Below are 24,316 nucleotides of genomic sequence, written 5' to 3' on the forward strand. Positions count from 1 at the left end.
GAAGACCACACCTTCAGGAAAGGAGGAGAAAATTGGTGAGAACTGAATAATCCACTGTTAAGGATACTGGGAACATTTTAACTGCATCTTGGCTTAATCAATTATGCTGTTCCACTGTCTCAATAAAAATTCTGCCAGTTACAACCTGGTACCTTAATTGGTCTGTAGCATGCAATTTTATCTTGGCGCTCCACCTCTGGAAATGCACTATTTGTACTGCCAAAATCAACTTTATTGAAAAGAAGTGTCAACTGCTGTTTTCTTGTGTCTCCAGCAGCCACTCCTCTGGTCCTTGTCAAAGTGCTCTCTTATCCTTTCTACCCTTCTAGTATAGTTGCTAGTTCTACTAAAAAGAAAGCTGACTGCCTTGGTTGACTTTTCTTCTTTAACTCTAATCTCAGTATTCTCCATTCTATTCGACTATTGTGAGCAACATCACGTGTTCTCACAGCCGGGTCTGATGAATCCTTTTACTCTAGACTCCAATAAGACATCATTCTCATTGTCCTCTGTGCTTATCTTGAATCTCTCTTTGCCCCAGTCCAACTTGCTTTCTCCTTGGAAATTTGCTCTTGTTCATCACGTCCCTAGGAAAGGTAGTTATTCTTACCCTTCCAGTTATGACCTTTAGTCCTCATTCATCTATCAGCATTCTTAGCCTTGCTATCTCTTCTGATGTCAAACAGAACTCCCACATCTCATCCATTGCTAAGGCTGCCTACAAGATGTTTGGGGGTAATTCTCACTTTCAGTGTGGGCAGTGAGCAGGCAGTTGACCTCAATGCAGTGCGTACAATGGGCAGTCGATCCACAACCACCAGTTTACCGTTTGCACTGAAAGTGAGAATTGGCCCCTTGGTTTCCTCTTCAATACCAAGTATTTCATTCCCCTTCAACAGTTCTTACCTCTCTGAAGCGCTGGTCTATCTAAGACTTGGTTAGTGCTTCCATATCATTAGAGACTCTTCTAACAGCTCTCTCATAAAACCCTAAACAAGATACAAGGAAAATCTTGTCTGCAGATAGACAGCTCCTCTTTCATCTCCAGCTTCCAACCTCTCTTCCTATCACATTCTTTCTTCTGTATCTGTATTTTATTAATACTACTGTGGTCAATGCTCCTTTGAATTTTCTTCTTTATCCTCCTAAGCACCAAATTCTCTCCCATACTTCTCACCCTGTATTGAAAATGAGGCTTACTGTACTGCTTTCGACTAAAATTCACTTGGTTCCAGCACCTCATGGATTGCAGCGGTTCAAGAAGGCGGCCTATCACCTTCTCGGGGGCAGCTCGGGATGGGTAATAAATGCTGGCCTTACTAGCAACGCCCATATCCCAATAATGAATTTTGAAAATGTCTAATAGCTTACCCTACTGTTATAGTAATGTACTGTGGCACCCAATAATATCACCTTAGTGGTATCTTAAATTGCTGGCCCTGAAAGCAGCTAATTGATGTTCTCTATTCCATTCTCCCAGTTTCTCCGTCTCCGCCACATCTGCTCCGACGATGCCACCTTCCACACCAGTGCTTCCAACATGTCTTCCTTTTTCCTCAACCGAGGATTCCCCTCTACCGTGGTTGACATGGCCCTCGACCGTGTCCATTCTATCTCCCGCATTTCTGCCCTCACCCCTGCCCCTCCCTCCCGGAACCACGATAGGGTTCCCCTTGTCCTCCCCTTTCACCCCACCAGCCTCCACATTCAACGGATCATCCTCCGCCATTTCTGCCACCTCCAAAGTGATCCCACCACCAAACGCATCTTCCCCTCCCCTCCCCTTTCAGCATTCCATAGGGACCGCTCCCTCCGAGACACCCTAGTCCACTCCTCTATCACCCCCAGTTCCCCTTCGCCTGGCACCTTCCCGTGCAAGCGCAGGAGATGTAACACCTGCCCTTATACCTCCCCCCTTCCCACTGCCCAGGGCCCCAAACACCCCTTCCAGGTGAAACAGTGATTTACTTGCACTTCTTGCAATCTAGTATACTGTATTTGCTGCTCACTATGTGGTCTCCTCTACATTGGGGAGACCAAACGCAGATTGGGTGACCGCTTTGCGGAACACCTCCGTTCAGTCCGTAAGGGTGACCCCGAGCTTCCGGTCGCCTGTCATTTTAATTCACCACTCCATTCCCACTCGGACCTCACCGTCCTCGGCCTCTTGCATTGTTCCACGGAAGCTCACCGTAAACTCGAGGAACAGCACCTCATCTTCCGATTAGGCACTTTACAGCCTTCCGGACTCAGTATCGAGTTCAACAATTTCAGATCATAACCTCGGCCCCTATTACATTTTTACTTATATTTTCTATCCACACCTTTGTTTTGGCCTTTCCCCCCACCCCTTTCTTTTTTTTTCTCTCTCCCACATGGCAGCTGTCTCCCATTCTGCCAGCGCATTTCACACCTAATTTAGAGCCGTCTTTTGTCTCCACTAGTCCTATCACCATCTCGTTTCGTTTTGAATACCTCTTAATGTCTCTTCACTTTCGTTCTCTCCCAGCCTGGCCTCTTAATCTATTTCATTTCCTGTGCTTCTTTAGTCTTGACAAAGGGTTTTCACCCAAAGCGTTGACTTTATTTTCTCTCCACGGATGTTGCCTGGCCTGCTGAGTTTTTCCAGCATTTTCTGTTGTTAATTGATGTTTCTCTTGTTTTCTACAGGGTATTTAGTTTTAAGGGACCTAGGATTTAAAGTAGAGAGATATGTTGCATCTGAAATATGTGAAGACTCAATTGCAGTAGGAACTGTCCGGCATGAAGGAAAAATTACATACGTGCATGATGTCAGGAACATCAGCAGGCAAAACGTAAGAGAAACAAACCGCCTTATTGAGAAACCAGGAGATGCAATAGCAGAGCCAATAATTCAGTTGTTGCAAAGCCAGAAACTTTTATCTGCCTCTGTTGGGATGCCATTTTGTAGTTGTACATAAATGTCATGTGTAATTGTGGAAGAGGGGTACAGTCACAGCACAAACTATAACTGAATACAGTAAGGCCTGTAATGGTGAAATGAGGCAGTATAGATAATAAATGGTTCTGGATTTACCATTTCCATTTTTTAAGAAGAAAGTTAAAGTTAATCTGACAGGTATCTTATATGGAATCGACTGTGCCTTTTTATTTCAGATTCATGAGTGGGGTCCGTTTGATTTGGTGATTGGAGGAAGCCCATGCAATGATCTTTCTATTGTAAACCCTGCAAGAAAGGGTTTATATGGTAGGAATTATTTATTTGTCTTCAAGTAAGGCCAAGCCAACACAATTATGATTCTTAAAGTCCTACCTATCAAAGATTTGATGGCATTTCTTTTGTGTTTAGCCCTTATTTCTTTCTTCCCTCCCTACAAATGTTAGCCCCATTCATTCACACTATCCTCCATCATCTCAAGAGTTGGGATTGTCCACTCGACGTCACAAACACCTTCACTGGTCCCATCAATGCCACTGATGGCCAGACAGCCTAGTTGAACCTGACAAGTTTGATTAATCTCATTCAAGAGAGGAGTTTGCATTCAGATCTCCTAGTTGAGGTCTAATATTCCGATGTTGTAGCTTTTTCTAGATCATTTTCACTTATTTGCTCACATAAACCACTGCTCTGTGACTGCTGGCAGGGCCACTGTATGATTAGCCAACAGGATGTGTATTTCTAATGTGCTGACCGTTTTCTACCTCCATCAATGGAGTATTCCATTGTAGTGAAACATGCCATCCAGTGACCTGTCTGAGCTGATGCAAGGAAAAGCAGAAATACAATAGACTGGGAGAGCTTTATAAAGCAACAAAGGGATACAAAGAAAGTAATTAGAGGTGCAAAAAGAATGTATGGAGAAAAAAAAGTAAAAGTTTTTATAAATATATTGAGAGAAAGAGAGTGGTGAGGCAGAATGTGAACCCATTAAAGACAGATACAGGTGATACAATGATGGATAATCAGGAAATGACAGACTTGCTAAATACATTGGGCCAGATTTTCCGACCCCCCACGGGTACGAGGTGTGTACGCACTTGTAGGGGCCTCGTAAGTGCCGGTTTCAGGCATGCGAAACGCATGCACTAAAACCTGGCACTTGCGATCTTGACAGATCATCCGCCTGCCCGGGAGAAGGGCTTCCGCGGGCAGAGGGTTCCGCTTTCTGCACAATTTCCGCCCACTGAAAAGCTTTAAAAGTCTTACGCCTGGCAAGAGTTTTTTTTTAAAAATTCCACTCATTTATAATTTTTATTAAATACTTTTTTAAAAAAGGCACGTTTATTTTTAGCCCCGTAAAAAACTTTCATTATTTTTTTCAAAAAATTAAAGTTTTGTTTAAAATATTGTATTTAATTTAATTTTAAATACATGATTTAAAAAAAAATGTATTTAATGGGGATCACTTTTTTAAGTGATCCCCATTCATACTTTTGACAGATCTATGTGTAGAGACCTGTCAAAATTGTGAATGGGGATTCCCTTTGATTGGTTCCCCATGGCCCATATGATCCCAGGGACACTTGCGAACCGCATGCGTCCCTGGGATACCTGGGCCTCTGCGCGTGTGGACCAGGAGAGGCCCAGGATCGGAAGTCTCAGGAACTACGGAGCCAGCAGGTAAGAGCGTAGATTTTTTCCGATCAGAGGCATCCGCCCGTAGGAAGCCTCCGATCGGAAAATCCGGCCCTTTGTATCTGTTTTCACAGTAGAGGAAGACGACAAAATACCAGCGGTACAAGGGAACCTAAAAGTAATTCAAAGAGAGGAACTTAGTGGAATTAATATAAGTAAGAAAATGGTAATGGAGAAAATAACGGGACTTAAGATAGCCAATACTCCAGGACATGAAGGTTTCCACTCTAGGTTATTAAAAGAAACATGGGGAAATTGGAGATGCGTTAGTCATAATTTTTCACAGCTCTCTAGATTCAGGAATAGTGCCTTTGGATTGGAAAATTGCAAATGTCATTCGATTATTTAAGAAAGAAGGGAGGGAGAATCCAGGAAACTGCAGCCCTGTCAGTTTAACGTCTGTTGTGGGGAAGTTGCTGGAATCTATCATCAGGAAAAGAGTGACTGAGCACTTGAATATGTGTGAGCTAATCAAAGAAAGTTAGCTTTGATTTGTGAAGGGAGATCATGTCTGATTAATCTGGTGGAATTTTTTGATGTCACTAACTGGGTGGATAAGGGAGTGTCTGTGAATGTTGTCTATATGAATTTCCAGAAGGCATTTGATAAGGTGATTATTAGCAAAAATTAGAGCTCACGGAATTGGAGGTAATCTGTGACATGGGTTGGTAATTAGTTGGGAGCTAAGAGACAGAGAGTAGGGATAAAGGGAATGTACTCTGATTGGTGAGATGTGACAAGTGGTGTTTCCCAGGGATTTGTACTGGGACCGTGGCTTTTCACCATATCTATCAATGACTTGGATGAAGAAATAGAGAGTTGTATATCCAAGTTTGCAGATGACATTAAGTTAGAAGGCACAGCAAGTTGTGTAGATGGGAGCAGGAAGTTAAAAAGGGACATGGACGGATTAAGTGAGTGGACAAAACTATAGCAGATGATGTTAAATATGGAGAAGTGTGAAGTCATCCACTTTGGATCCAAGAAAGATGAACTGGAATATTTTTTAAATGGTGGGAGATTCAGAACTGTGGAGGAGCAACAGGATTTGGGTGCCCAGGTACAAAAATCACTAAAAGAGAGTGCACAGATGAAAAAGAATGTTGGCCGTTAACTCCTTTTATAGGGGAGGGGAATTGGAGGCCGGGGGCGGGGAGGGGGATTGGAAGCAAGGGGTTGGGAGATAGGAGGCCGAGGGTCGGGAAATAGGAGGCCAGGGAGGGGGAGCGGCGGCAATCAGGGAGTGGTGGAGATCGGGTGGTAGTAACAATGGCCCACGCTCTTTAAATATGGGGTCGGGAGGGACACTCCTGCTCTTATCGGCTCCACATTCCGGTAAGTAAATTTCAAAAACTTACATTTTTGATAGCAAGGTCTAGTTTTACTGAGTGTCAGTGCCAGATGCCTGAGGGGAAACCAATCTTGCAATAGGCAGCCTCAAACAGGCCCCTTGTTTGCATATGTAAAGGGTAACGGCTGCTTCAGGCGTGTGTTCTGTACAACTATTTTTTTCCTGTCCCAGTATGGCAGGTGACGTGCTTCCAGTTGGAAATGTATGCTTCCTGCCCACCATATTGGGGGCTTAGTAGGCCGGTTAGCACCCAAAGAATGGGCACTAGGTGGCCAAATTTATAGGCCAGTGTTTTTGTCACTGTGCCAGGTGGAAGATCATCTGTGTTTGAAGTGTTCTGAACCTTGGCTTACTGAACTTTTTATGTTACATTTTGTGCTGTGTTACGGATCATTATGTTTACCTTGTTCGACCACTTGAAATACACGGAGAGTCTATGATCAGGGACTGGATTCTAACTGATACCCAGCTAATTCACTTGGTGCAGCTCATTGAGTTACTGTGGGGAAGTCCAACTGAACTCATCTGAGTGCTAATGGGAACGTGGCTGAAGGGTTTTCAAAATGTTACACCTTCGAGCACACAAAATCTTTCACAGATTCCATCTCAAATAGTAAACTGTTTGTATTTTTTGGTATGCTTGTATTTTCTTATTGTAAAAAGAAACGACAAACATGTTCTTTTTAGAGCATCAGTGCATCCTGAAGATATCATTTACAAAGTATTATATTGAACTTTAGCATATTTTTGTTTTGTTCTGTCCGTTTGGTCATTATGTGAACATGTCTGTACTGATGTTATTGCGAACACTGGTCTGTGAGGGTATCCGAGTCCAGTAGTGTGAGGGAGCAGAATTAACATGTAAAATTGATGCTGAACATTCTTGGGCTAATGCTGACTGATGTTAATTATTTTGCCTTGTACTGTGATGCTTAGTAATGCCTTTGAGCTAGTACCCCCAATGTTGTAAAACTTACTATTTAAGATAAAAATATTAAAGGCTAAATTTAGCAAGGCCGTGCTCTCCCAGCAGGCCACGCACACAGCCACACTTTCCACAGATGCGCTGGCAGTGTGTAAGACCCCACTGGCAGTGCAGGGCTTCACAAATGTTAACTTTATAACTCTTTGATTTTATTTAAATAGTTGCTATCAAATGGTGAGATTCCCTCTTTAAATGTGGAAATTAATCTTTCTTTGCAAGCCCTCCAAATGGTGCTATCTTTGTGTTCATATGATGTGAAACAGTTGAATTTTCAGACGTTATTTGTGTAACAAGCTCTTAAGCAATCAGGACTGCATTAATGTCCTGGGGGAATATCTTGACCAGAAACAAAATGAGAAAGGAAATACAAATAACACTTGCTGCTTTTTTTTTCTTAAATTTCTCACTCCCTTCTCATCACTTCAGTAATTAGAATAGTGCTTTTCTCTGTGGATACTGAACTGAACTCATCCATGTGCCACAATGTCAATATTCCTTGAAAATCATGGTTAGGTTTTTGCTGATATTAAACTGTAAGATAACGGTGTGGGGCAGTTGAGGAGGCAGTCACGGACTTACAATTAGAGTTGAAGTACTCAAGTGGGTGCAACAGTGGTCGACTAAATTTAGTATGGACAAGCATAAACTATTTCACATGGGAAGAAAAAACATGGACAACATAGGGTAAATTTACAAATACATGGTCTGAGCATGGAGCTTTGCCTGCTGGGAGTGTATATTCTTAAAATTACTCCTTACAAGTACACCATGAATGGTATTGAAAAAGTGAAGGGTAAAGGTGAAAGTGATCTAGAAGTATTAGTAGACTTGGCATTTAAGATGTCTAATCATTTCAGCATAGCAAATAGAATGCTGAACTACATAAATAATAATACAGTAGAGGACAAGTTGGAGTTAGTTATGCTTAAATTGTACAGTGCTCTGTTCAGTTCACACCTTGAGTACTGTGCCAAGTTCTGTTCACTGAGACACCAGGAAGAAGGATCAGAGAAGAGCTACAAGACTGATTTTGAGCATCCGAAGATTGAGTTATAGACCTTTTTAGCCATGAAAGGAGGTGACTGAGAAGGAAGTTCAGAGGTATATAAGGCAGTAAACAGTATATAAAAGGTAAATCTGGAACATTATTGCAAGTTAAACTGTGACAGTAGGACAAAGGGAGATGTAGGAAGCTGGTTGAGCATGTAGAATGACATATGTGAAGTTTAGAAGTGACAGAGTTCAGAGGAGTACTGCCCATAGTAGTAATGCTACGATATGCAAAACTGTGAATGTTGGGAATCTGAAATAAAAACAGATATGCGGGATATGGTGAACCTGTGGAATTCTCTACCACAGAAGGCAGTTGAGGCCAATTCATTAAATATATTTAAGAAGGAGTTAGATATATTTCTTAAGGCTAAAGGGATATGGGGAGAAAGCAGGGACAGGGTACTGAATTTGGATGATCAGCCATGATCTCATTAAATGGCGGAACAGGCTCGAGGGGCCGAATGGCCTACTCCTGCACCTATCTTCTATGTTTCTATATATATAGCTAGCCTAACAGCATCTGAAGAGAGAAAAGACAGATTAACACTTCAATTCTGAACCTTCATCAGAACTGATACTGGTAAGGGGCAAAGAAAGGTAGAACAACAGATAGATAGATAGATAAAAAGTATCAGATATATTTTAACTACTTCAGAAAGAGGGAGCCGATGGGTTTTGTTATCTACTATGATGGAATTGCTGTACCATTAATGTGCTGATAGTGGCGCTGCTGTGAGCAATAACTAAATAGGTCACCAGTGCCACCAGCAGGTGCTCAGTTGTACTGTAATGCATAATACATTACCGCGACTCTGTCTTCGACGCGAGTGTCCTCAACTCCATCCCACAGCATGCTACCCGCCACCATCTCAGCACAACCCAGCCCGGCATGAGGTTGAAAAGGCCGTCTGACAACTGAAGAACAACAAGGCCTCAGGAGCAGATGGAATCCCCGCCGAGGCACTAAAGCATGGTGAAGAAGCGCTACTGGCGTGAATTCATGAACTAATTTCTCTTACCTGGAAGGAGGAGAGCATGCCAGGGGATCTCAGAGACGCCGTAATTGTGATCATCTTCAAGAAAGGTGACAAGTCCGATTGCGGTAATTACAAAGGGGTTTCCCTGCTGTCTGCCACAGGGAAAGTCATCGCAAGAATCCTCCTCAATCGCCTTCTCCCAGTGGCCGAAGAGCTCCTCCCAGAGTCGCAATGCGGATTTCGCCCACTAAGGGGCACAATGGACATGATCTTTACCGCACGTCAATTACAAGAGAAATGCAGGGAACAGCACCAACCGCTGTACATGGGCTTCTTTGATCTCACAAAGGCCTTCGACACTGTCAACCGTGAGGGATTATGGAGTGTTCTCCTCAAATTCAGCTGCCCTCAAAAGTTTGTCACCATCCTCCGCCTGCTTCACGACGACATGCAAGCCGTGATCCTGACCAATGGTTCCACCACAGACCCAATTCACATACGAACCGGAGTCAAGCAAGGCTGTGTCATCGCACCAACGCTCTTCTCGATCTTCCTTGCTGCAATGCTCCATCTCACCCGCAGTAAACTCCCCACTGGAGTGGAGCTAATTTACAGAACAAACGGGAAACTGTTCAACCTCCGTCGCCTCCAATCCAGATCCAAGGTCGTCCCATCCTCTGTCGTCGAATTACAGTCTGCAGATGACGCTTGCGTCTGCGCTCACTCGGAGGTCGAACTCCAAACCATCGTCAATACCTTCACCGAAGCGTACGAGAGCATGGGCCTTACACTAAACATCCGTAAGACAAAGGTCCTCTACCAACCTGCCCCCGCCACACAGTACTGCCCCCGGATTATCAAAATCCACGGCAAGGCCTTGGACAACGTGGACCACTTTCCATACCTCGGGAGCCTACTGTCAACAAGGGCAGACGTCGACGACGAAGTCCAACACCGCCTTCAGTGTGCCAGTGCAGCCTTCGGTCGCCTGAGGAAGAGAGTGTTTGAAGACCAGGACCTCAAACCCAGCACTAAGCTCATTGTCTACAGAGCAGCAGTGATACCCGCCCTGCTGTATGCCTCAGAGACATGGACCATGTACAGCAGGCACCTCAAAGCACTGGAGATGTACCACCAACGCTGCCTCCGCAAGATCCTGCAAATCCACTGGCAGGATAGGCGCACCAACGTCCGTGTTCTTGCTTAGGCCAACATCCCCAGCATCGAAGCTTTGACCACGCTCAATCGGCTCCAATGGACGGGTCACAATGTCCACATGCCCGATACGAGACTCCCAAAACAAGCGCTCTACTCGGAGCTCCAGCACGGCAAGAGAGCCCCAGGTGGGCAGAGGAAATGCTTCAAGGACACCCTCAAAACCTCCTTGAAAAAGTGCAACATCCCCAGTGACACCTGGGAATCCCTGGCCCAAGACCGCACAAAGTGGAGGAGAAGCATCCGGGAAGGCGCCGAACACCTCGAGTCTCTTCGCCGGGAGCAAGCAGAAGCCAAGCGCAGGCAGCGCAAGGAGCGCACGTCAACCCAAGCACCCCACCCACCTGCCCCTTCAACCACCATCTGCCCCACCTGTGACAGAGACTGTAGGTCCCGCATTGGACTCATCATTCACCTGCGAACTCATTTTTAATGTGGAAGCAAGTCATCCTCGGTTCCGAGGGACTGCCTAAGAAGAAGAAGAATACATTACAAAAAGTAATCTCAATTTAATTTTAATTTTTAAAAAGTTGAAATTTAATGGCTTCAAAAAATGAGGGTTGGGACTTAAAATCTCTGAACATTTTATTTGAATATGTTGCTCATATTGAGTTTTAAGAACAACAGTGATTTACATTTATATAGCGCCTTTAACTTTTAAAAAAAGTTCCAAGACACTTCACAGATGAGCACATGGAAAATGGATGCTATGCCTGAAAAGGTAAGATTAAGAGGGTGGCCAAAAGCTTTCTATAAGAGATGGATTCTAAGGAGGAGTTTTAAAGGACAAGAGAGAGGTGGGGAGGCAGAGGGTGTTAAAGAGGAAAGTCCAGAGAGTAGGACTCGGGCAGCTGAAGTTTCTGCTTTCAATATAATGCATCAAAGAGAAGGGAAAATACACAATAGGTGAGAGTCAACAAATGAGAGGTGGGGGGAATATAGGGCTGGAGAAATTTAAAGACAAAGACAAAGATTTCAAATGTGAGGTGTTGAGAGATGGAGAGCCACTGTAGACTAGCAAGACTAGAATGATTAGTGAGCGGTACTTAGTGCGAACAGGATATATGCACCAGAGTTTTAAACAAGGAGTTGAGAGAAATGGTGGATTGGAAGAGCTGGGTTGCATCAGTGTACATGTCGCAGTTGACCCCATGTCTGCAGCTGATGTTACTGAAAGACAACATGTCTTCTTCTTAGGCAGTCCCATGGAAACGAGGATGACTTGCTTCCACAGCAAAAATGAGTTCTCAGGTGACTGATGAGTCCAATGTGGGACTCACATTCTCTATCACAGGTGGGGCAGACGGTGGTTGAAGGTGCGGGTGAGTGGGGTGCTTGGGTTGACGTGCGCTCCTTCCGCTGTTTGCACTTGGCTTCTGCTTGCTCCCAGCGAAGAGACTCGAGGTGTTCGGCGCCTTCCCGGATGCTTCTCCACTTTGTACGGTGCAGAGCAGTAGTAAAAGACAACATGTAGATGAGGAAGAGGAGCGGGCTGAGGATAGTTCCTTGGAGGATTCCAGAGGTGATGGTGCAGTGTTGGGAAGAGAAGCCATTGCTGGAGATAAGTGGAAACATGCGAGGGCAGTCGCACGGAACTGGATAACAAAGGACAGGTGTTGGAAAGGATGGCATGGTCAATTGTGGAAGCAGTGGAGAGTTCAAGGAGGTTGGAGATCGAGGAGGGATAAAGCAACACTGTCACAGTGACTGATGATGTCAATTATGACTTTTCTTGGGGCCATTTTGGTTCCATGAGAAAGGCGGAAGCTGGACTGGTAGGATTCAAACAGGAGTTGCGAAAAAAAATGGGCATGGATCTGGGAGGTGATAACCTGTTTATGTTGAAACAGGTTAAATTTGGGCTTTACTTAGGAACTTGGGAACAGGAATAGGCCATTCAGTGCCTCCAGTCTGTTCTGTCCATTGCAACTTCCTGTTCCCATCCACATTATTTACTGTGCCTCCTAACATAGTGTTATCTGCAAACTTGGATATTCCTTCATCCAAGTCATATATATGTATATGTAGGGAAAAGCTGAGGCCCTAGTACAGACCCCTGGGAAACACCACTTGTCACATCCCGTCAATCAGAAAACAAACCCATTGGGCTCGATTTTAACTCAGGTGCGGAGAATTGTCGGGTTCCCCGAATTTGGTGTTTCCCACACGAATCTAAATGGGTCTGTGAGATTGATGCAATTTTCACTCAATTGGCCAATTGATTTCCAATGTGTGGGAAGCCTTGGCAATTGAGTATTTCCAGTCAGAAAGTCGCAGAATATGACTTCATCATTGCTGCTGCTTTTAGGGCCCACAGCAAGCCTTGCTTCTTCTGCAGGCTTCCAAACTTCACCATTGAGATGGCACAGGAGCCTGCAGGAGCAACGGCCAGCGGGAGGGCAAGAGCTGCCCCCAAATTTGATGAGGCTTCACTCCAGGCATTGCTGGATGGTGCTAGGGCCCACAGGGAGGTCCTGTTCCCTTCTTCAGGGAGGAAGAGGCCTCCCAGTCAGACCAAGGCTGTGTGGCTACAGGTGAGTGGTGAAGTCAACTCCTTGGGGCTCACACGGTGCACCTGGATGCAGTGCAGGAAACGATTCCATGACCTTCATCGCACTGGAAAAGTAAGTACTGTATGAAGTTTCCAGCACCCTCAATCTGATCCCCATTGCCTTTCCTCACCAGCACTCAGCTTTAGCAATCTCTTCCTCCACATCCCACTTGACACTCACATCCATGCACCCTTACCCATTCCCTCTCTATGCTCACATTCACAGAACTATGCCACCATGCAGCCCTCACACTCCCTCTCACTCTGATGCTTTGAACACAACTGACAACACACAGGGAGGGCCCTTGGTCTTGCAACCTCACTCCATCTTTGTCTGCTTCTAAGTATCTATGCTATGTAATCTCTGCACTCCTTCATTCTCACTCAACCTCCACTTGTCTCCCTCATTGCAGGAAAAGAGAGCTCACAACAGGAGAGAGCGAGCCAGGACAGGAGGAGGGCTGCCCTCATTAGCCCAGCTCACCCTCTGGGAGGAAGGCGTCCTGGAGATTGTCGGGGCTGACATAGATGCGGAAGTTGGGGAAGGAGAGACAGGTGCATCCCCGCAAGCTGGTGACAGAATAGTTTTCCATCTCTCTCATTGGCATTGCATGAGTCGCTGATAATGATTCTGAAGCTACATCATATGGACTTATGATCATCTGCAAAATGCAATGTGCATGTAACCTTGGCATCACATCTCTAACTTTTTCCTTGACTCCCCCACAGGACCATCGAGAGCCCCCATCCCCAGTGTGCAGGAGGAATAGCCTGAGATGCCAGACTCCTCAGAGGAATCTGCAACCTCTGAGGGCGCAGCGTCGGCAGAAATAAGGGCACCCAGCACCAGCGCAGACACTCGCACCTTGGTGGGACCTTCGGGACATAGAGTAGAGTTGTCACCTGGTGTATCACAGCTAACAAGTGAGCATCAGCAAATTGTGGAGACAGGGACAGCAGTGGAGAGTCCTCGTCGGAGGGCGCAGGACTCTGCCAGCTCGGCTCAGCTGCGTGTCGACCCTCTGCCCCTGGGTCCATCCGTAAGATCAGAGGTGATGGAACTCCATGCACAGATGCAGGAGCCTCTGGCAGGTTTTGTCTCTAGGGTCGCTGTGAGTGTGGAGCGAATGGAGGAGTCCATAGCGAACATGAGCAGAGCCTTTGTGGAGTCATTGGCGCATGAACGCATCAACACAGAAAGGATAGCTACCTACGTGGAAATGATTGCTGCCTCCGTGGTAAGGCTGGCTACAGTAGAGGAGAGGAGGGCTACGGCCATGGAGGGGGTTAGTCGCCAGGGTGTGGAAAACCTGGTGAGTGTTCAGAATAGAATTACATCTCTTGAGGAGCGATGGGCATCTATTGAACAGAGAAACTAGACCTTCATGGAAGTCCTTCTGAGTAGGACTGCCATTGCAGATACGGGTCCCCATGGCCCCCCTGATGTGCAGCAAGGTGCTCTCAAGCCACTTGCAGGCACTGAGGGGGACCTGACCCATGAGAGGGAGGTTGGTGGCAGACCTCAAGGAAGTGGGGGCTCCTCTCCAAGCGCTCACACTTCCATGCCACTGCAGAGCCCTCGGTCAGAGCCCCGCCGGAGTCCACACCCAACTGAGATAGACGTCTCAACTCCTGCACAGCCGCAGGAGCAGCAGACTGCTGGCGAGCCCTCACAGTCTCGCCACCCCAGAGGACGCCCGCCAAAGGTGTCGAGACAGGAGCAGCAGGAAAGTGAGCAAGGGGCCTCCACAACTGCTGAAGCCACAGGGGAACCACTACGTAGGAGCACGCGTAAGAGGAAAATAAAGCACAAATAGTCACTTGGGTGAAATGTGTATTCTGTAAAAATGCCATCAGTTGTTTGTTTTGTATTGTAGCGGTTAAAGTAGATCGCCACTAAATAAGAGAGTTTGACTTCGACGAACTATTAACAAGTTGTTTACTTACAGGAACAGACTAATTACATCAGGTAAGATGGCTGACTGTAGGAGCACCGTGGTATAGGTCTTGTCCCAGCGGGGACTCCACGAGGAATGAGTTCGCAGTCCTGTGGAGAGCGTGATGACGTCATCACGCTTTGCTGTGTGTTCCCGCGCTTTGGGCGTCACGTGACCGCGTCGTGATGTCAGCACGTTCGTGTGCGCTTAGGCGGTCACGTGACCTGCGCCGTTGCATTGGTGCGTCTCCCGGTACGGAGGCTGGCCGTTGAGGCCGAGGTCGCGAGGCCGGGATGTGCCGGTGCTTGCCGCGGGGGCGGAAGATCGCGTCGCTCCCGTCAGCTGGCCGATGCAGCCGAAGTCACGGTAGGCCGGGCTGTGCCGGCGGCCGTCTTGGAAGACGGAGCCGGGCCGGCGGCCGGCGCGCGTGCGTCACGTGATGCGTGACGTCAGCGCGTTAGGTCGCCTCTTAAAGGGGCAACGGCCGAACAGGTAAGTTAAAGGGGCAACAGCCCCAACAGGTAAGTTATACATACATAAGAAAGTTAAGTACATACAGTTAGGTAAGTTAAAGGGAATTATGTGTCACAATGTAAGGGACAACCAGTGGTACCGCCACATAGGCCCCCCCAGAATTCACTTTAACGAAAGTCCAAGGATGAGATGGTCTGACGAGCTGGTGGTCACGGCGGTCGTGCTGTCTCGACTTGGTAGGCGAGGTATGAAGATGCTGCTCGTGAGCGGATCCTTACGCGCGTCATGGCGAATAAAACGTATCCGTCAGGCGAAGGACCATAGAGACGTGCGAAACAGCAGGCCTTATCAGAGTGACGGGCAGATTGGGCGGACGCGGGCGATGTCTCCGTTGACTGGTGAGCGAAACCTTCAGGAGGCTGGAACGCACGGAACAGTGCGTGCCATAATGCTACGACATGAACAGAACGGAGGGTGAAGAGTTGATCGTGTTGATCACGGCCGCAGGATGCCCGTTAGACCCGTCCTTGATGTATGCAGCTTCAATAGACATTTGCATTTGTTAAAAGGGAAAAACTGGAGAAAGGGTGGCAACGGTCCAGGTTGTTGTTGATTTCAGGAGGGGTTAACTCTGCCTGGAGGGCGGCAACACTTGTAACTGTTGTAAATTTAGGAGAAAACAGCCGGGAGGGCGGCACACTTTTTGTTCACGCCGAATCGTGTAGTAGGTAACACAACCAGCAGGATGACGGGCTGGTGCGTCGTCGGCGGGGAAGGAGTCTTTGTTTTTCACAAGGGATAGGTCCTCGTGGTTCGCAAGGGATGGGTCCTCGTGCGCGAGGAGTGCGTCCTCGTGTTTCGTGGGGGTGAGTCCTCGTGGTAACAGGTAAGTTATACATACATAAGTAAGTTAAGTACATACAGTTAGGTAAGTTAAAGGGAATTATGTGTCACAATGTAAGGGACAACCAGTGGTACTGCCACATAATAAAAATTCTGATGGCAACTTCTGCAGTTGTGGCATGTGTCATTTCGCGATTGGGGCTGGAGGTCCTCTCATGCCAAGAAGGGAAGGAAAAAAAGGCCTCCCATGCTTCTGGTGGATGCCTCAGTTGAGGAAGCGCTGAGTGAGGCTGGCGAGAGGGGTTTTGCAGGAGGTCACACTGGAGAAGTGTGTGAGGCTCCAACCTTCCAGAGGTGTGGTTAAGCCTGGTAAAAGTTGCCCCAGGCCTGAGACAACAAAGTCCTGCACCTGCAAATGATGACTGATCAAATCTCCTCTTTAATGGTTGACCTGCAGCTGATAGTCAGCAAGCCAATAGTGCTCACGCCAGGTTTCACAGGCGTGATCCCCACCAGGCGTGTTTTACGTGGGAAAAGAGTTAAACAGGCAAGGGCCTGTTAAAATGGGATTATAAAGGCCAATGAGTGCTGTTTAAGGGCCCTAAAGACCAGACCCGCCTGTTGCAGGCGGGACTGATTCGGGACCATCAGACACGCCTGGGTTAAAATGGCTAGGTGTCGGGAACCAGGCGGGGGGGGGGTTCCCGACCCCCAGGTTTTCCGATTTTAACCCCTCACACGCCTCAAAGCCCGCCTGACGGCTGAGTTAAAATCAAGCCCATTACCTCTGCTTTCTCTCTCTCTCTCTCTCTCTCTCCTGTCTCCCAACCAATATGACCCTTGTCGCAAGGGTATCTTCAAATCCGTGTGCTCTCATTTTTGCTATTAATCTATTGCGGAACCTTCTGGAAGTCCACAGACAACATCCATATCCACCATGTTAGTGACCTCCTCAAACAATTCAGCTAGATTAGTCAGACATAACCTAAACTTGATACTATCTCTTATCTCATTTGTTGACCATGGTTACTTAACTACACAAGTTGAGTCTTTGCCTTTTGGTGGGATGTATTGGTTTGGTATCGTACCAAATACTTCTTTGAATACTCCCCACTGTTGTTCTGTAGGTTTCCCCATTTAAAGTGTAATGAAAAAGTTGATGCACAATTTGCTTTTTATCACTAGATGTCAGTAGGTCATTTTGTAAATACCGTTTATTGAGGATTTAAAGTGTGGAAGGACATCCACGGGTAAAAAAAAAGGCCAATGCACCAACTGTTACTGAAAATAGGGTTTGAACAGCTTGACATTAGGCTGCTATTTTTGACAGTTCCATTGTTCCTCTTCAGTGTTATGCAGCATAACAGTTGCCGATATTGAGAGTGGTTTTTGTTACAACCTTTGTGGGGAGATTGCTTTGGTCTAAAAGAACTCCCATCCTACTCCACCTCACACACTATTATTACCTTTTAAAGACATATGTGCGGCTGTGGAGAGCTTGTTCATTCAATTATTTGAATAATGTAGTTCTGTAATGGCACAGAAACGATAGCAAGAATTTGACCTTTAATACCTGAGGATTAAGATAATGGTCCAAAGCTTTAGCTGTCAAACAAGAATTTTTCAAACATAGTTCTACTTGATTCTTGTGATGAATGGAAGTAGGTTTTGCCCCCATTTGAGTCTATCTTCAGTGGACTCCATATCATTGTTTGTTTCTTTGCTGTTTGCATGCAATTTGTGTATGTGGCCCATCCATGACTCTCTTTACAGCATCAGTGCTCCATGGGTTGGGGGGCACTTTAGTGCTGACTAGGAGTGTGAATATTAAGGCCGTGATTTTCCTTACCTCGGTGGGTCCAAGGTATTATGTCCGTGTGTAATTGAGACACGGACTGCAGGAGTTGGTTATAACAGGTCTTTACTGAGTGGAGACAAACTGGAACTACTATGCAAAAGTTATTACACAGGCTTATATACAGGGGTGGTCACTACTGGTACTGCAGTATGCAGGGGCTGCAGAATATAGTTCCTTCTGCAAAGTACATACACTACAATTCCTCCCCTTTTAGCTAAACAGTACATAACATTCGATTAATAATTAAATAACATATTTACAATTACAGTTGATCGATACATTAGCTGAAGTTAAGCAATTATAAGTTCAGTCTTTGAGGAGGCTTCCTGATTCTGTCTGGATAACGCCTCTTTGGGGTATCGGGTTCTTCTGGCAAAGTTGATTCGGGATCAACGTCGTTGTTTGGTTCGTCTGCTTCCAATATCACCGATTCTGAGGTAGATGCAATTGGTACTTCGGTTTCATCACCAGGTGTATCGGATCGTGGTGTGGAATTGACGTTTTCCAGTGACTCTAGAATCTGGTCAGCATGGCGTCTTACAATGCTCTCTCCAACGTCCACGGTATACATTAGAGGTCCTTGCCGTGTACAGATCATTCCTGGCTGCCATTTCTCTGTGCGGTAGTCCCGGGCCAAAACTGGTTGACCTATCTTAAAACTCCTGGTCGGCCTTTCATTCATATTCTGAAACTGCCTGTTCTCCACATCTCTTCTGATGTTTGGCTTAACCAAATCCAAGCGGCATCGTAGTCTTCGATTGAAGAACATCATGGCTGGAGTTTGGTTGGTAACCGCATGTGTCGCATTCCGGTAGGCAAACAAGAAGTTGTCCACCTTGTGTTGTAGGGGTATGTCTTCATTACACATTGCCTTGATAGCCTTCTTGAATGTTTGAACGAACCTCTCCGCCAATCCATTGGTGGCTGGATGATATGGGGCGGATGTGTAATGCTTAACACCATTGTTCTTTAAGAACCTCCGGAACTCTTCAGACACAAACTGTGGTCCATTGTCGGAGCAAATCTGTTCAGGCAGCCCATTCCTGGCGAATATGGTTCGTAAGACTGTGATAGTTTTTTCTTTGGTGGTTGAGGAAATTTTTATTACCTCTGGCCACTTTGTGCATCCACCGCAATTAAAAACATCGAGTCCATAAATGGACCAGCAAAATCAATGTGCACCCTTTGCCATGGAGATGAGGGCCACTCCCATGGATGTAGAGGGGCTTGTGGTGGGGCGTTTTGGACCTTCTGGCATCCTGTACAGCTCTTGGTCATCTCTTCGATTTCTCTATCGATTCCCGGCCACCACACAAACGCTCTGGCTAAGTTCTTCATTTTTACCCCTCCCAGATGACCCTCATGAAGCTCATTGAGCACTCTATCCTTCAATTTGGGTGGAATTACTACTCTGGATCCACACATCAAGGTTCCTCTGCACACTGACAGCTGTTCTCTTCTCGGCGAGAATGCTGGCAACAGTGGTTCGCCATGTGCTGGCCATCCCTTCACCGTTAAATCATAGACCCAGGAGAGTGTTGGGTCATTTCGTGTTTCCTTTTCCATGTTTGCATTCGTCACAGGGAGACATTCGACTATGGTCGAGTGGAATATCTCCACTGGATCCACTGCAGGTGCTTCTTCCACCGTCGGCAACGGTAGGCGCGACAATCCATCAGCATTCCCATGCTGTTTAGTTCCTTTGTACTCGATGTCATATTGGTGTGCCCCTAGGAAAAGGGACCACCTCTGTAGGACCTCGAAGGTAGTAATCTCTGGATTACTACCAGTGCCACGTGCTAGTAAGAGTACAGAGAACAGGATAGTTAGGCTAAATACGTGGCTTGAGCAGTGGTGTAAGAGGGAGGGTTTTAAATTTTTGAGGCATTGGAACCAGTTTTGTGGTAGGTGTGACCTATACAAAAGGGACGGTCTACACCTGTGCAGAGATGGAACTGATGTTCTCGGGGTAATTTTTGATAAAGCAGTTCGGGAGCATTTAAACTAGTATGGCAGGGGGCTAGAAACCTATGTAGTGAAATAGAGGAAAGTGAAAGGCAGACAGAAATAAATGGTAAAAGGGTGAGGAACAAAAAACAAAGGGCCAAACTAATTCATAAAAAATGTGAGCATAAAAAAAGCCTGAGGGTTTTATACCTTAATGCGAGAAGCATCAGGAACAAGGTAGATGAATTAGCTGTGGAAATAGAGGTTAATAATTATGATCTAATTGGGATTACGGAAACATGGTTGCAGGGTGAGCAGGGCTGGGAGCTTAACATACAGGGGTATTCAGTATTTAGGAAGGATCGACAAAAAAGAAAGGGAGGAGGGGTAGCATTGCTAGTAAAAGAGGGGATAAATGCAATTGAAAAGAAGGATATTAACTCAGTTAATACAGAATCTATATGGGTGGAGCTAAGAAATAGCGAGGGGCGAAAAACATTAATAGGAGTGGTATATAGGCCTCCAAATAGTAAAATAGAGGTTAGGGAGGGCATCACGAGGGAAATTAGAGAAGCGTGCAATAAGAGCACAGCTGTCATCATAGGTGACTTTAACTTACATATAGATTGGACTAGCCTAATCAGTAAAAATAATGAGGAGGAGGAATTCCTTGAGTGTTTAAGGGATGGTTATCTGGATCAATATGTCGAGGAACCAACTCGGGAACAGGCTATATTGGACTGGGTACTGTGCAATGAGAAGGGACTAATCAGTAATCTTGTTGTACGGGGACCCTTGGGTCAGAGCGATCATAACATGATCGATTTCTCACTCGAAATGGAGAGCGAAGAAATTGACTCAGAGACTAAGGTCCTGAATTTAAACAAGGGGAATTATGATGCCATGAGACGGGAACTGAGTAGGTCTGATTGGACAACGTTCCTGGGAGGACTGGAGGTAGATAAACAATGGCAAACATTTAAAGATAGAATGACAAAATTGCAAAAATTGTTTATACCAATCTGGCATAAAAGGAAATCTAAAAAGGTGACTCAACCGTGGATAACAGGGGAAATTAGAGACAGCATAAAATCCAAAGATAGGGCGTATAAAATAGCCAAAAAAAGCGCCAGAGCGGAAGATTGGGAACAGTTTAAGATAGAGCAAAGGAGGGCAAAGGGCATGATCAAGAGGGGCAAAATAGCTTACGAAAACAAGCTGGCGGAAAATATAAAAACTAACTCCAAAAGCTTTTATAAATATATCAAAAGGAAAAGACTGGTGAAAACCAAAGTTGGTCCATTGCAGTCAGATACGGGGGAATATATAATGGGAAATAAGGAAATGGCAGATCAACTAAATGCATACTTTGGGTCAGTCTTTACGAAGGAAGACACAAAAAACCTCCCTGGGATATCGGGAAAAATAGGGACATTGGCAAAGGAGGAACTGACGCAAATCAATATCTCTAAGGATATGGTGTTAAGGAAGCTAAAGGGATTGAAGGTGGACAAATCCCCAGGGCCTGATAACATGCATCCTAGGGTACTGAAGGAGGTGGCCCTAGAGATAGCGGATGCACTAAGGATGATTTTTCAGAATTCATTAGACTCGGGAACAGTGCCGATGGATTGGAGGGTAGCTAACGTTACCCCACTATTCAAAAAGGGGGGTAGGGAAAAAGCAGGTAATTACAGACCTGTAAGCCTTACATCAGTTGTGGGCAAAATGCTGGAGTCCATCATTAAGGATGAAATAGCGGAGCACTTAGCAAATGGGGACAGGATAGGACAGAGTCAACATGGATTTACAAAGGGTAAATCGTGCTTGACTAATCTATTGGAATTTTTTGAGGGAGTAACTGGTAGAATAGATGGGGGAGAGCCAGTAGATGTGGTGTACCTGGACTTCCAAAAGGCCTTCGATAAGGTCCCACATAAAAGATTAGCATGGAAAATTGAGGCTCATGGGATAAAGGGGAAAGTTTTGGCGTGGATAGGGAACTGGCTGTCAGATAGAAAACAGAGAGTTGGAATAAACGGCTCATTTTCTGAATGGCAGGCAGTAACAAGTGGGGTACCACAGGGATCTGTCCTGGGCCCCCAGCTGTTCACAATTTACATTAATGACCTGGATCAGGGAGTCGGATGCAGCATTTCCAAATTTGCAGACGACACTAAACTAGGAGGGGGGGTGGGCTCAGAGGAAGAGACCAGGAAGCTCCAGAGCGATTTGGACAGACTGGGCGATTGGGCGGATAAATGGCAGATGCACTATAATGTGGACAAGTGCGAAGTTATCCACCTTGGGTGCAGGAACGGGAGGGCAAATTATTATTTAAATGGCAATAGATTGGGAGAGGGGGAAGTACAGAGAGACCTGGGTGTTCTTGTACACCAGTCACTGAAGGCGAGCATGCAGGTGCAACAGGCGGTCAAGAAGGCAAACGGTATGCTGGCCTTCATAGCAAAAGGGTTAGAATACAGGAACAGGGATACCTTGCTGCAGCTGTACAGGGCACTGGTGAGACCACACCTCGAGTACTGTGTACAGTTTTGGTCGCCTCATCTGAGGAAGGATGTTCTTGCCATGGAGGGGGTGCAGCGGCGATTCACCAGGCTGATACCAGGAATGGCGGGAATGACCTATGAGGAGAGACTATGTAGTTTAGGGATGTACACACTGGAGTTTAGAAGATTGAGAGGGGACCTCATAGAAGTGTATAAAATTCTGACAGGTCTAGACAGACTGGATGCAGAAGGAATGTTTCCCTTGGCGGGTGAGAACAGAACTAGAGGACATAATTTAAGGATAAGGGCTAAACCATTTAGGACAGAGATGAGGGGGAATTTCTTCACTCAGAGAGTGGTGAACCTGTGGAACTCATTGCCACAGAGGGCAGTGTACGCCAGCTCATTAAATATATTTAAGAGGGAATTAGATATATTTCTACGGGCAAAAGGGGTTAAGGGTTACGGAGAGAAGGCGGGGACGGGATACTGAATTAAAGGATCAGCCATGATCTCATCGAATGGCGGAGCAGGCACGAAGGGCCGAATGGCCTACTCCTGCTCCTATCTTCTATGTATCTATGTATCTATGTATTATCGGGATGCCCTTCTGAGGGTTGAAAATGGAGACAAGAGGTTGATGATCAGTTAGTAGAGTAAATTTCTGACCGTGCAGGTAGTGATTGAACTTCTTCACCCCCCACACCAGGCTGATGGCCTCTCTGTCAATCTGGGCGTAGTTACGCTCGGCTGAAGTTAACGAGCGTGACGCAAAAGCTATCGGTCTCTCTGAACCATCAAGGGATTTATGTGACAGTACCGCTCCAACGCCGTAGGAAGACGCATCACACGCCAGTCTTATCGGTAGTGATGGGTTGTAGTGAGCCAATACTTCTGTTGAAGTGATTAGGTCTTTACTCTTCTGAAAGGCCCGCTTACATTCATCGCTCCATTTCCATGCTACTCCAGTTTGTAGTAGGGCGTTCAGTGGGTGCAGAATTGTGGACAAATTCGGCAAAAACTTATGGTAGTAATTCACCAATCCGAGGAATGACCTCAGTTGCGACACATTTTCAGGCGCTGGAGCCTTAACTGCTGCTTCAATTTTGTCAGGGGACTTATGTAACCCCTCTTCATCAATCACGTGGCCACAATACGATATCTGTTTCTTAAAAAACTCGCACTTGGGGCGGTTGGCTCGTAGCCCATGTTCTCTTAGTCCAGTGAGCACCTGCTCTAGGTTGTTAAGGTGTTCACTGTCATCTTCACCTGTTACAAGGATGTCGTCCAAGTAACACTGAGTCCCCGGAATCCCTTGCAGGACTTGTTCCATCGCTCTTTGCCATATCGCCGGAGCTGATGCTACTCTGAATACCAGTCGATTATACTGGTAAAGACCTTTGTGAGTGTTTATCATGAGATACTTCCTAGAGGATTCTTCAACCTCCATCTGCAAATATGCTTGTGCTAGGTCAATTTTTGTAAAACGCTTCCCTCCAGATAGTGAGGCGAAAATATCTTCTATCCTCGGGAGAGGATATTGTACTGTGTGAAGGACTGGGTTCACCGTCACCTTGAAGTCCCCACAGATGCGAACTTTCCTTGGCTCCTCAGACTTATTGTTTAACGTTTTCTTCATGACAGGAACGATGGGTGTCGCCCACTCGCTCCAGTCTACCTTAGATAACACGCCTGCATTCTCCAGATTCTCCAACTCTGCCTCGACGGCTGGGCGAATTGCATATGGTACCGGTCTTGCTTTGAAAAACTTGGGAATTGCATTCTCTTCTATTTTCATTGAGGCGGTTACGCCTTTAAGAGTTCCCAGTTCTTGTTGAAATACCTCTTTGGCGTCAGCTAAGATTTTTGACAATCGTCCAGGAGTGACGTCGTCATCCTTTTTACCAGCCACCGTCAGTGCCTGAATGGAGTGCCAGTCTAAACTTATCTTTCTGATCCATTCATGTCCCAATAACGGTGGTCCACCATCTTGCAGT

General features: G+C 46.1%; 1 protein-coding gene across 1 annotated transcript in view; it reads left to right on the forward strand.

Annotated features, from left to right (window-relative positions):
• Positions 1–24,316, forward strand: part of LOC147108756 (DNA (cytosine-5)-methyltransferase 3A-like) — a 289,893-nt gene that overhangs the window by 218,532 nt on the left and 47,045 nt on the right. Inside the window, exons 16-17 of the mRNA XM_086005535.1 lie at positions 2,671–2,816; positions 3,139–3,229. Of these exons, the coding sequence (XP_085861661.1) occupies positions 2,671–2,816; positions 3,139–3,229 (237 nt within the window). The remainder of the gene's footprint in view (positions 1–2,670; positions 2,817–3,138; positions 3,230–24,316) is intronic.

The sequence above is a fragment of the Somniosus microcephalus genome, chromosome 13 (assembly GCF_052327205.1).
Source record: "Somniosus microcephalus isolate GS21.2 chromosome 13, FLI_Smic_1.0, whole genome shotgun sequence".
Lineage (NCBI taxonomy): Eukaryota > Metazoa > Chordata > Chondrichthyes > Squaliformes > Somniosidae > Somniosus > Somniosus microcephalus.